The sequence below is a fragment of the Papio anubis genome, chromosome 13 (genome assembly GCF_008728515.1).
Source record: "Papio anubis isolate 15944 chromosome 13, Panubis1.0, whole genome shotgun sequence".
NCBI classification, from domain to species: Eukaryota; Metazoa; Chordata; class Mammalia; order Primates; family Cercopithecidae; genus Papio; species Papio anubis.
The window spans coordinates 55,467,693-55,481,424 of NC_044988.1; the positions used below are offsets into that span (position 1 = coordinate 55,467,693).

General features: G+C 37.7%; 1 protein-coding gene across 6 annotated transcripts in view; it reads left to right on the forward strand.

The window, feature by feature from the left end:
* The window catches only part of IFT74 (intraflagellar transport 74), a 133,913-nt gene that overhangs the window by 38,892 nt on the left and 81,289 nt on the right, over positions 1-13,732 (forward strand). For all 6 annotated transcript variants that reach the window (XR_004177900.1, XR_004177899.1, XM_031654290.1 and 3 more), the window contains exons 5-8: positions 1,495-1,593; positions 1,725-1,785; positions 4,658-4,717; positions 6,730-6,791. Coding sequence is in view for 4 of the 6 variants with exons in the window: in XM_031654290.1 (XP_031510150.1) it covers positions 1,495-1,593; positions 1,725-1,785; positions 4,658-4,717; positions 6,730-6,791 (282 nt within the window). In the remaining 2 variants the exon portion in view is untranslated. The remainder of the gene's footprint in view (positions 1-1,494; positions 1,594-1,724; positions 1,786-4,657; positions 4,718-6,729; positions 6,792-13,732) is intronic.

Consider the following 13,732-nt stretch of genomic DNA (forward strand, 5'->3'; position numbering starts at 1 on the left):
TTTCTCTTTTGTTTAATCCATCCTCCCATCATGCTCTGAAAGCCCTGTTTTCTTTTATTTCTCAGTACCTGGATCCTTTTGAGTCTCAAACTCCTAGAAGGCAATAAAGAAAAGTATGGTTTTTCCCCATCTGTTCTCAAAGCTAAGAGAAGTAAGAAAGATAGTAAGGCCATCAGTTGTTTAGTATCTCTGATATTCAGCCACTTTTTAATCAAAGGAAGGAAAGGAAATACAGTTATTCCTAATGATTGCATTGCCTTTCTCCCCCAGGATTTGTGCCTCCACATCAAAGAATAGTTCTAGCTATTTGTGTAATTGGCTGTAGAGCAGTGGTTCTCAACTGGTGGTGATTTTGCCCCCAGGGAACATTTGGCAATTTCTATACATGTTTCTGATTGTCACGAATGAGGTTGGAGGAAGTGCTACTGATGTTCAGATCCAGGATGCTGGTAAACATCGTACAGTGTACAAGATTGCTCTCAACACGAAGTACTAATCACCGACCCAGAATGTCATTAGTGCTACTGTTGATAAACTGTGCTCTAGAGGGTAGCAGCAGCTGTGATGATGACAGTTAAGCACCTACATCTGCCTATGGCATATACTAGTTTGACCAGGCTTTCATTCTGATTCTATTTCATCTTTCTTTTTTTTTTTTTTTTTTGAGACGGAATCTCGCGCTGTGTCACCCAGGCTGGAGTGCAGTGGCGCGATCTCGGCTCACTGCAAGCTCCGCCTCCCAGGTTCACGCCATTCTCCTGCCTCAGCCTCCGAGTAGCTGGGACTACAGGCGCCCGCCACCACGCCCGGCTAGTTTTTTGTATTTTTAGTAGAGACGGGGTTTCACCATGTTAGCCAGGATGGTCTCGATCTCCTGACCTCGTGATCCACCCGCCTCGGCCTCCCAAAGTGCTGGGATTACAGGCTTGAGCCACCGCGCCCGGCCTTCTATTTCATCTTTCTTAATGAATCTATGTCAGTTTCTCATCAGTTGAGTAGAATAGGATGGGATATACCTCATTCTTTTTTTTTTTTTTTTGTGACAGAGAGTCGCTCTGTCTCCCAGGCTGGAGTGCAGTGGCACGATCTCGGCTCACTGCAGTCTCCACCTCCCAGGTTTAAGCTATTCTCCTGCCTCAGCCTCCCTAGTAGCTGGGACTACAGGCATGTGCCACCACACTCAGCTAAATTTTGTATTTTGAGTAGAGATGGGGTTTCACCATGTTGGCCAGGCTTGTCTCGAACTCCTGACCTCAAGTGATCCGCCTACTTTGGCCTCCCAAAGTGCTGGGATTACAGGCGTGAGCCACCACACCCAGCTGGGATATACCTCATTCTTAATGAAATAAGCCACCTAAACTTTTGGTATTCTTTTAGTGAATTTCACAAAACTGTTTATATTATTGTTACATATTACTGAAAAGTTTAAATTTTGCTTACCTAGAGTTTTCTGGATTGAAAGTATTGCCGACCTTTTTATTTCTTTTCTAATAGAAGTAAAATAAGTGAACTTACAACAGAAGTTAATAAACTTCAGAAGGAAATAGAAATGTACAATCAAGAGAATTCAGTATATTTGTCATATGAAAAGAGGTGAGTAATAAGTATGTAGTATTCATTCAGTGTTTTGTACTTAAACAATACTAAATTTGTAGCTATCCATACTGTTTGTAATGTTCATTTTCTTATGTATATATTTATGAATATTTATTTTATGCTTGCAGGGCTGAGACTTTAGCTGTTGAAATAAAAGAGTTTCAAGGACAACTAGCAGACTACAACATGGTATTTTTTCTTTTCTAAGAGAATTTACTGTTAATATTTTCATTAGTTTTTACTACTGCTTTAAAAATACATTAGTAGGCAAAGGGCATGCACAGATACTTTTTGAAAGAAGATAAACATACAGCCAATAAGCATATGAAAAGAAGCTCATCATCACTGATCATTAGGGAAATGCAGATCAAAAGAGTAATGAGATACCGTCTCATGCCAATAAGAATGGCTATGACTAAAAAGTCAAAAATAACACATGCTGATGAAGTTGCAGAGAAAAGGAAATGCTTATAAACTGTTGGTGAGAGTGTAAATTAGTTCAACCACTGTGAAAGCAGTGTGGCGATTCCTCAAAAAGCTGAAAAGTTAAACTTTTATTGAGTGTTGTCATCTTGAAAATTTTTAAATTTAATTATTTAACATACAAATTGCCACCATCTCTATGTTTTACTTGAAATATTGTGTACATTCTGTCAAAATAGAGTATATAACATAAATATAGTTCTACCAAAGGTGCTTCTACCTGTGGACTTTCAGAAGAAACAGTCCCTCTGGCAGTATTGACAACTGCTCAATCCTTGGGTAATATTGGCCCCATGGAAATTTCTAGTGTCAGAATTTTCTTTTTTCTAACTTTTTAGTTGCTTTAGCAGCAGTGGTGTCTGGATTTAATGAAAAAGACAAATTTTTATCTCACTTATTAAGAAATAGTGTTACAAGAAATAAACATTCTATCATAATGGTTAGGATAAGTTATGATATACCTACTTGATATTGTTACCTTGTGCTTATCAAAAAATTTTGCTGATTGTAGTATAACTTTTTATTTTTGTTTTTGTTGTTATTATTAGTGGTGGTGATGGGTTTTGTTTGTTTGTTTTTTGTTTTGTTTTGTTTTTTGGGCTTTTTTTTGAGACAGTCTTGCTTTGTCGCCTGAGCTGGAATGCAGTGGCTCAATCATGGCTCGCTGCAGCCTAGACTTTCTGAGCTCAATTGATTCTCCCACCTCAGCCTCCCAAACAGCTGGGACTGCAGGCACATGCCAACACACCAGGCTAATTTTTTTGTATTTTTTATTGAGATGAGGTTTGGCCATGTTGCCCATACTCGTCTCAAACTCCTGGGCTCAAGTGATCTATCTGCCTGCCTTGGTCTCCCAGAGTGTTGGGATTACAGGCTTAAGTCATTGTACCTGGACTATTTTTATTTTTTAATTTTTTTAGAGATAGGGTCTTGCTCTGTTGCCCTGGCTGAAGTGCAGTAGCATGATTGTAGTTCACTGCAGCCTCGAACTCCTGGGCACAAGTGATCTTCCTGCATCAGCCTCCCAAGTAGCTGGGACTACAGGTGCATGCCACCATGCCTGGCTAATTTTTATATTTTTTGGAGAGATGGGGTCTTGCTATGTTGCTCAGGATGATCTCGAACTGCTGGGCTCAAGTGACCCTCCTGCTTCAGCTTCCCAAAGTGCTGGGATTATAAGCATGAGCCATTGAACCCAGCCCTCTTGTAATTCTTAAATTTGCTGGACTATACAATTCATCACAGACATTTTGTGGAGCCCATTATTCAGTGGGATTTTCTTTAGTAAATGATGTTCTGTTTTAAATATGAGAAAAATAGTTGCTTTTCTTTTGTTGTTTTTTTTTTTGAGACGGAGTCTCGGTCTGTTGCTCAGGCTGGAGTGCAGTGGCGTGATCTCAGTTCACTGTAACCTCCGCCTCCTGGGTTCAAATGGTTCTCCTGCCTCAGCCTCCCAAGTAGCTGGGATTACAGGCACGCTCCCGAGTAGCTGGGATTACAGGCGCCCGGCTAATTTTTGTATTTTTAGTAGAGATGGGGTTTCACCGTGTTGGCCAGGCTGGTCTCAAACTCCTGACCTCGTGATCTGCCCCCCTTGGCCTCCCAAAGTGCTGGGATTACAGGCGTGAGCCACCATGCCGGGCCGAGAAAAATCGTTTTTATAAGGTATGAAATGACATTAGATGAAAGGGAGTTTTAGTTATGCTGAAACAAATTAGACATATTCATATAGAAATACTAGTGTGTAAAATATGCTATTTATAGATTTAATGAGCTAATATCTGATACAGAGCAGTTAGCTGGGTATCTGACATATAGTTAGCACTCAATAAATGCTAGGTCTTATTAGCACTTATAAGTGAAAAATGTGATATACATTATACCCAAATAGTTTGTTTTTAGTAGACCTTCTGTTCACATTCTGGCTGTATCACTTCCTAATTTTGTTTTTCTGTAAAATGTGTACAATCATATCTACTTCACAGAGTAACTGTAAAAATTAAGTGAGTTAATATATATGGAATAGTGTTTGACACTAGGTAAATACCCTATGTTGGCAACTGATATCCTTGCCTAATTTTTTGAAGTAGGCTTACTACTGTTCTATCTGTGCAAGCCCTGTTGATTTTTAAAAATTATTAGATGATAAAGAACATCTTTTTACATTTTTGCTAGTGTAAATTTGTAAATCTGCTAACACTCCTCTCTCCTTGGGGGCATTGGCAGGGGAAGAGAGAGTGATAGATCTTTCCAAAACTTTTGTCTTTTCCAGACCCTTATTTATAAGCTCAGCCATCTTTTCAGAGCAGGTAAAGGGGTCTACAAGGTATAATTTGCAGGAAGAGTAGTTTATTACTGCTCATTTATCCATGTTAAAAATGTAGTTTGTTTATTGGCAAGGTACATAATACATGCTTACTTAGCTCAATATTTATCTTAAAACAGAACATATTTAAAAGTATTAATACTTAAGTTACTACTCATTATTTGTAAGACTGAATACCTATATTATTAATTATAGAGAACATGTGTAAAGACTAACAGAATGGTGTTTGTTTGTTTGTATTTTTGTTTTTAGTTGGTAGATAAACTTAATACCAACACTGAAATGGAAGAAGTAATGAATGATTACAATATGGTAAGAAAATTTATAAATATAAGCAAATTGATCTGTGTAAGTCATATCCTACAAAGCAAAACATTTATATCTAGAAAAAGTTTGATAAAACCTTAAGTGCTATAGAGATGAATATTACTCTAATTGTAAATATCGCTATTATGTATTCATTGAGCTCCCTTAGTTGCTCTTTTAAATTTTCTTGCTGTTGGTTGGCTTTCCTAAGTGGATTTTTCTTTTTTTTTTTCCTTGAGACAGAGTCTAAGTCTGTTGCCCAGGCTGGAGTGCAGTGGCACGATCTTGGCTCACTGCAAGCTCCGCCTCCCAGGTTCACGCCATTCTCCTACCTCAGCCTCCCAAGTAGCTGGGACTACAGGCGCCTGCCACCACACCCGGCTAATTTTGGTATTTTTAGTAGAGATGGAGTTTCACCATGTTAGCCAGGATGGTCTCGGTCTCCTGACCTCATGATCCATCCGCCTTGGCCTCCCAAATTGCTGGGATTACAGGCATGAGACACCGCGCCCGGCCCCTAAGTGGATGTGTAGTGACTGTCTACTGTGTTTGAACTGGTGTCACATGCAACATTAGTTAGGGAGTGCCATCTGCATTTCCTTATATATATTAGTTTACAATATTTCTGGCTTAGTTTATGCACAAATGTTGATTAATACTCAGTGTGACAAATGATAACTTTACGTAGTTTTTGTCACCAGTGGATAAAAATGAATAGATATGAATCCAGACATAATATTAATTTTTGATTGGTAAATGAGAATTTGTATTTAACATGGACATATCACTGGGGACTCCAAAAAGGGGGATGGTAGGAGGGCAATAAGGGTGGAAAAATTACCTAGCAGGTACAGTGTTCATTATTTGGGTGAAGGGTTCACTAGAAGCCCAAACCTTACCGTTATATAATATATCCATGTAACAAATCTGCACATGTACCCCTGAATCTAAAATAAAACAAAAACAAATTTGTATTCAGTGTTCTTAGATTACTTGGTAGAAAACAATAAAATATGTTGATACCTAGCTTATTTTGAATATAAGCATTTGGATGAAAATAACATGCAATTTATGATTTATATGATTTGTAATTTATTTACATGAATAAAGACTATTCTATGAAGACATAGGATTTATAAAATGACTCTTCTAAATTTGGGGTTCTAAAACTATGATAATTTAGTTACTTTTACCTTTAGAACACAGAAGAATTCTCTAATTAAGAATTGTATTTCAGCTGGGTGTGGTGGCTCATGCCTGTAATCCCAGCACTTTGGGAGGTAGAGGCAGGAGGATCACTAGGTCCGAAGTTCGAGACCAGCCTGGCCAACATAGTGAAACCTCGTCTTTACTAAAAATACAAAAATTAGCCGGGTGTGGTGACGCGCGCCTGTAATCCCAGCTACTCAGGAGGCTGAGGCAGGAGACCCGCTTGAACCCAGGAGGTGGAGGTTGTAGTGTGCTGAGATCATGCCACTGCATTCCAGCTTGGGTGACAGAGCAAGATTCCATCTCAAAAAAAAAAAAAAAAAGAATTTCAATGCCAGATATAAAAAGTAAAAACCTTATGTGTTTTGTTGGTTGTTTGGGATGGGGGATCCATTTTCTAGGCTGGGTATGCACAGGTAGTTAATTAGCTATACTCAGATCCTGAATGGTTCAGGAATAAAACTTGTGGTGGTTCTAAATTTAACATATTACTAATCAAATATTTATTGAACATTCAATACCTGCTTTAAATGCTGTTTACATAAATTGAATTCACGTTGAATTTGACAGACCACTGAAGTACAATGAATATTTTTGGTATGAGATTACAATGCTTCTTAAGACTTTTTAAAAATCTGGTATTGTTTGTTAAATGAGACAATAACTATTTTTTTTTCTTAAACTTTGTAATGTGGCACTGGGATGATTATAATAATTTCTCATTTAGTTCGTAACCAAAATAACCTACAAAGAAAAAATTTGGTTTAGTATTTATTTATTACTAACTTATGTGTTAACTGTTTATCCAGCTTAAAGCTCAAAATGATCGAGAAACACAAAGTATGGATGTCATATTTACTGAAAGACAAGCGTAAGTATAGCTAATTTAAAAATCAGATTCATAAGTGAGCTTTATTAGGTAGTTTAAATTGTGATTCAGTTATTTCCTTGTAAATTTTTCTAACAATTTCCCTGTTGCCTTTTTCATTTAAAAATATTTACAACACAAATTTTGTTGCTTATGCATCTGTTATCTTCATATACCATTAAATAGCTAAATTCTGTATAAAGAATATTACTAAATAACTTACATAAATAGGATTTATGCTGCTAGGAGCTGAAAACTTATGATGGATAAGAACATCTTTATATCTACTATTTTTAGTTTTAACCTAGGCTTTTAACTAATTTGAATTGCGGTGTGTCAGCCCCAATCTACTGAAAGACACATTGTTCATTAGGAAGCTATTTACATTATTTCTTTAGCATTGATATTTAATAGTTATATTAACAATCTACGTCATATATATAGATTATATGTGTATCTTTATATATAACCTGACTAAAGACTAAATACCAGCAGGGCGTGGTGGCTCATGCCTGTAATCCCAGCACTTTGGGAGGCTGAGGCACGTGGATCATGAGGTCAGGAGTTCAAGACCAGCCTGACCAATATGGTGAAACCCCGTCTCTACTAAAAATACAAAATTAGCTGGGCGTAGTGGTGGGCGCCTGTAATCTCAGCTGCTTGGGAGGTGGGGGCAGGAGAATCGCTTGAACCTGGGAGGCGGAGCGTGCAGTGAGCTGAGATTGCGCCACTGCACTCCAGGCTGGGCAAGAGGGCAAGACTCTGTCTCAAAAAAAAAAAAAAAAAGAGAGAGATTAAATACCACCTAATGCTGGAAATAAAGTGATTGTGGCAGTGGGAGTAATGCCTGCAAAGTTAATAATAGATGTGATGTAGTTAACTTCTTTATGTGTTTTGTCAGTTGTTTGGGATGGGTCCATATTTTAGGCTGGGTACGCACAGGTTTTTAACTAGGCATACTCAGATAAAATCCTGAATTATTCAAGAATAAAACTTGTGTTGGTTCAAAGTTTGTTCTAAGGTCAAAAAGTTGGTGAAGAATAGTTAATTTGGAACCAACGCAAATTTTATTCTTGATTTATTTATTCTAAGGCAACACAAACACAGACCATGAGCTATGTTGTGTAAATACACACACAAGCACATTCTCTCTCAGATATTTATTAATGTTAGTCTCTTTGAGAGCAAAGACAATAATAAACCCAAATTACCATATTCAGTAACCAAAATTCAGTAACACCAAATACATTCTCTTGTTATCTCTGCATAAAACAGTAAATATTTGATGATGAATAGATGTTAAAACATACTGATAAAACATTGAAAGATAAATGTAATTCTTCTGTTGATTAAAAAGAAGACTCTCTTTTCCACTGTCTTTTTTTTTTTTTAATAGAGTCTTGCTGTGTTGCCCACACTGAATTGAAGTGGCATACTCATGGCTCACTGCAGCCTTGAACTCCTGGGTTCAAGTCATCTTGCCTCAGCCCTCCAAGTAGCTGAGACTACAGGTGCATGCTACTATGCCCAGCTAATTTTTTGTTTCTTGTGGAGATGGGGTCTTGTTACGTTGCTCAGGCTAGTCTCAAACTCCTGGTCTCAAGCAATCCTCCTACCTTGGCGTCCTCAAGTGTTGGGATTATAGGCGTGAGCCATTGTACCCGGCCACTGTCTATCATTTGATGCTGCTGTAAAGTGACATCTTAAAAACTCAAAACACTAGCAGTCTTTTTCCTTTTACAAGGAAAATTTTGTTCATGGTAACCAAGCTCTTCCTTGAAAACGTTCCTTTTTTGTTGTTGTTGTTATTGTTATCCTGGTTTTAATCCATTAAACAAATATTTGTCGTTTACTATATATAAGATACTGTCTTAGGTACTTCAAAGAATAAGAAATATGTAAGCTATAGGCCAGGTGTGGCAGCTCACACCTGTAATCCCAGCACTTTGGGAGGCCAAGGCAGGTGGATCATGAGGTCAGGAGATCAAGACCATCCTGGCCAACATGGTGAAACCACTTCCCTCCCAAAAGTACAGAAATCAGCTGGATGTGGTGGCATGTGCCTGTAGTCCCAGCTACTTGGGAGGCTGAGGCAGGAGAATCGCTTGAACCCGGGAGGCAGAGGTTGCAGTGAGCTGAGATCATGCCACTGCACTCCAGCCTGGCGACAGAGCAAGACTCTGTCTCAAAAAAAAAAAAAAAAGAAATATATAAGCTGTAATCCCCTGAAGGCTTTAAAGAGTTTAGAACATTTAAGTTCTCATTTATTTCATAATTTATCTCAAAGTTACAAAATATGAGGTCAGGTTTTAAAATTATATTTACATATTTTACAGATATTTCATCTAACAACATAATTTCAAGAGCAAAAGTTTAAGAATGTCATAGATTTTTATATCTATTTGGTTTTTTTGATTACGGAAAATCTTCAAACATGGTAATCTGTCCTGAAGATGCATCCAAACCATTTACAACTCTAGCGGTAATTTTAATTGAGGCTGAATGAAATTGGTTCTCTTGTCTATTTTAAGCAGAAATTGAAATTAAGAACAAAAATCGGCCAGCCGCAGTGGCTCATGCCTGTAATCCCAGCACTTTGGGAGGCCAAGGCAGGTGGATCACCTCGGGTCAGGGGTTCAAGACCAGCCTGGCCAACATGGCAAAACCCCGTCTCTACTAAAAATACAAAAAGTAGCTGGGTGAGGTGGCAGGTGCCTGTAATCCCAGCTACTCAGGAGGCTGAGGCATGAGAATCACTTGAACCTGGGAGGCGGAGGTTGCAGTGAGCTGAGATTACGCCACTATACTCCAGCCTGGGCGACAGAGTGAGACTCTGCCTTAAAAAAAAAACAAAAACAAAAACAAAAATTATTGTTATGAAGTTTGCTTTCTTTTTTTAAATTACACTTTTAAGTTCTAGGGTACATGTGCACAGTGTGCAGATTTGTTACATATGTATACATGTGCCATGTTGGTGTGCTGCACCCACTGACTCGTCATTTACATTAGGTATATCTCCTAATGCTGTCCCTCCCTGCTCCACCCACTCCACGACAGGCCCCAGTGTGTGATATTCCCCAACCTGTGTCTAAGTGTTTTCATTGTTCAGTTCCCACCTATGAGTGAGAACATGCGGTGTTTGGTTTTCTGTCCTTGCTATAGTTTGCTCAGAATGATGGTTTCCGGCTTCATTCATGTCCCTACAAAGGATATGAACTCATCCTTTTTTATAGCTGCATAGTATTCCCTGGTGTATATGTGCCACATTTTCTTAATCCAGTCTATCATTGATGTGCATTTGGGTTGGTTCCAAGTCTTTGCTATTGTGAATAGTGCCACAATAAACATACGTGTGCATGTGCCTTTATAGCAGCATGATTTATATTCCTTTGGGTGTATACCCAGTAATGGGATTGCTAGGTTAAATGGTATTTCTAGTTCTAGATCCTTGAGGAATTGCCACACTGTCTTCCACAACTAGTTTGCAGTCCCACCAGCAGTGTAAAAGTGTTCCTATTTCTCCACATCCTCACCAGCATCTGTTGTTTTCTGACTTTTTAATGATCGCCATTCTAGCTGTTGTGACATGGTATCTCATTGTGGTTTTGATTTACATTTCTCTGATGGTGAGTGATGATGAGCATTTTTTCATGTGTCTGTTGGCTGCATAAATGTCTTCTTTTGAGAAGTGTCTGCTCATATCCTTTGCCCACTTTGTGATGGGATTGTTTGATTTTTTTCTTGTAAATTTGTTTAAGTTCTTTGTAGATTCTGGATATTAGCCCTTTGTCAGATGGGTAGATTGTAAACGTTTTCTCCCGTTCTGTAGATTACCTGTTCATTCTGATGGTAGTTTTTTTTTGCTGTGCAGAAGCTCTTTAGTTTAATTAGATCCCATTTGTCAGTTTTGGCTTTTGTTGCCATTGCTTTTGGTGTTTTGCCCATGCCTATGTCCTGAATGGTATTGCCTAGGTTTTCTTCTAGGGTTTTCATGGTTTTAGGTCTAACATTTAAGTCTTTAATCCATCTTGAATTAATTTTTATATAAGGTGTAAGGAAGGGATCCAGTTTCAGCTTTCTACATATGGCTAGCCAGTTTTCCCAGCACCATTTATTAAATAGGGGATCCCTTCCCTATTTCTTGTTTTTGTCAGGTTTGTCAAAGATCAGATGGTTGTAGATGTGTGGTATTATTTCTGAGGGCTCTGTTCTGTTCCATTGGTCTATATCTCTGTTTTGGTACCAGTACCATGCTGTTTTGGTTACTGTAGCCTTGTAGTATAGTTTAAAGTCAGGTAGCATGATGCCTCCAGCTTTGTTCTTTTGACTTAGGATTGTCTTGGCAATGTGGGCTTTTTTTTGTTTCCATATGAACTTTACAGTAGTTTTTTCCAATTCTGTGAAGAAAGTCATTGGTGACTTGATGGGGATGGCATTGAATTTATAAATTACCTTGGGCAGTATGGCCATTTTCACAATATTGATTCTTCCTATTCATGAGCATGGCATGTTTTTCCATTTGTTTGTGTCCTCTTTTCTTTCATTGAGCAGTGGTTTGTAGTTCTCCTTGAAGAGGTCCTTCACATCCGTTGTAAGTTGGATTCCTAGGTATTTTATTCTCTTTGAAGCAATTGTGAATGGGAGTTCACTCATGATTTGACTCTCTGTTTGCATGTTACTGGTGTATAAGAATGCTTGTGATTTTTACACATTGATTTTGTATCCTGAGACTTTGCTGAAGTTGCTTATTAGCTTAAGGAGATTTTGGGCTGAGACAATGGGATTTTCTAAATATACAATCATGTCATCTGTAAACAGGGACAATTTGATGAAGTTTACTTTTATATACAGCAGTAGAATAGATTTATTTCTTGTGTTAACCAGATGGCCAACATCTCAATAACACAAAGATCTATCTTGAGTCTATACATTCAGAGTGAACAAGAAATGCCATACCTTGAGAAGGCAGGTGTAAAAAGCTTCTGTTTTCATTCTTTTCTCTTTCAGTACAACCATTTAGTGTGGTCTGACCATGTGGTTTATTATGGAAAACACGTCCATAAAAAGTTGGTTATAATAAACAGCCTCAATCTATTACTACAACAATATGTAAGACACCTGGATTTAATTCAGTTTCACAGGCTTGCTTGAACTAATGATTCTCTTCTAATCCTGTACTTTCCAGTTTGGTATTAGTCAAGATCAGTTGTCCTATAAAAATATAGGTAATTATAATTTTATACCCATTTATTTTTCTTTGTTTAGTCAGCTGTTTATTGAATACCCCATATTCAATAGAGGCTCTTGAATATAAAAGCTTAAGTGTAGTCTTTACTCATTTGTAGTTATATTTCATTTTGCTACATTTCTCAAATACAAATATTTGCATCTTATAATTAGGAAATAATTTGGCAGAGTGGTACATTATTTAGAAAAAGATATTTTATGTTTCTATAATCACCTCATAATTGAGATTTAAAACAAAGTATAATTGATATATAAAGAAACATTAGCCATAGTATACTTATATCCTTTGTTGAGAACATGTTTCTGTAAACACAAGCAAATATGTATTATAAATTAGTAAGTTCTTCTATTTTACAGGTATATTGTCCTAGATAGTTTTTATTTTCTCTCAGTAGACATTTGCATTGAATTTACTAATTATGTAACTTTTTTTTTATTTTTTTAATTTTTGAGAAGGATTCTGGCTTTGTCACCAGGCTGGAGTGCAGTGGTGCAACCTCAGCTCACTGCAACCTCCGCCTCCCAGGTTCAAGTGATTCTCGTGCCTCAGCCTCCTGAGTAGCTGGGATTACAGGCACCTGCCACCTCACCTGCCACCTCACCCAGACGGGGTGAAATGCTGTCTCTACTAAAAATACAGAAATTAGCCAGGTGTGGTGGTGTGCGCCTGTACACCCAGCTACTTGGAAGGATGAGTCAGAAGAATCATTTGAACCCAGGAGGCAGAGGTTGCAATGAGCTGGGGTTTCACCATGTTGGCCAGGATGGTCTCAATCTCTTGACCTCGTGATCCACCTGCCTCGGCCTCCCAAAGTGCTGGGATTACAGGTGTGAGCCACTGCGTCCGGCCGTAACTTTTAAAATGACTATTCTGTAGATTATGACATAGATCTATTTTATTTTAGTTTCTTTTTTCTAAGGAATTGTCAAGTACCTACAAATTTGTAAAACTTTATTATATACATAAACAATTTGAACATACACAGAAATAGCATACTATACCATACACAACATACATAAAAATAGCATATTATATCCTTATGTACTCAGCCCCCAGCTTCTTCAGCTCATATTTGACCTTGCTCTATCCATACCTCTGGCCACTTTTCCATTCCGTGTGTTGTAATGAAGAAAATACCAGAAATATTATTTCACCCATAAATATATTTCAGTGTTTCAGAGATATACTTATTTGTAAAAGACATAAATTCTTAATTTCTTTTCATATGAAGGTAAAAATTATAGATTGTGCTACAGTTTTTAATGTACTGTTTGCATTGATAAATTTTTAATTATGATTGTAGCCAATTGATTACAAGGAATTGGCAAATAATTATCTTTAGACCCTTCCTATTACAGTCTATAGGCCAGTGTTTTCCAAACTATGTTCTTTGGATTGTTGTTGAACTACGAGCTCTTAGTAGATGTAACTCAAAGAATGGGTTTTGTTGTCAAGTAAGTTTGGGAAATTTTTAATACTTTGCTCTTGAATAATCAGAGAGCCGTAAATTTAGCTTAGTAAAGTTTTTCATAAATCCTATTGTAAAGAATCTTGGCCAGGCACAGTGGTCCACGCCTGTAATCCCAGCACTTTAGGAGGTCTAGGTGGGCAGATCACGAGATAATGAGTTGGAGACCAGCCTGGCCAATATGGTGAAACCCCATCTCTACTAAAAATACAGAAATTAGCCAGGCAT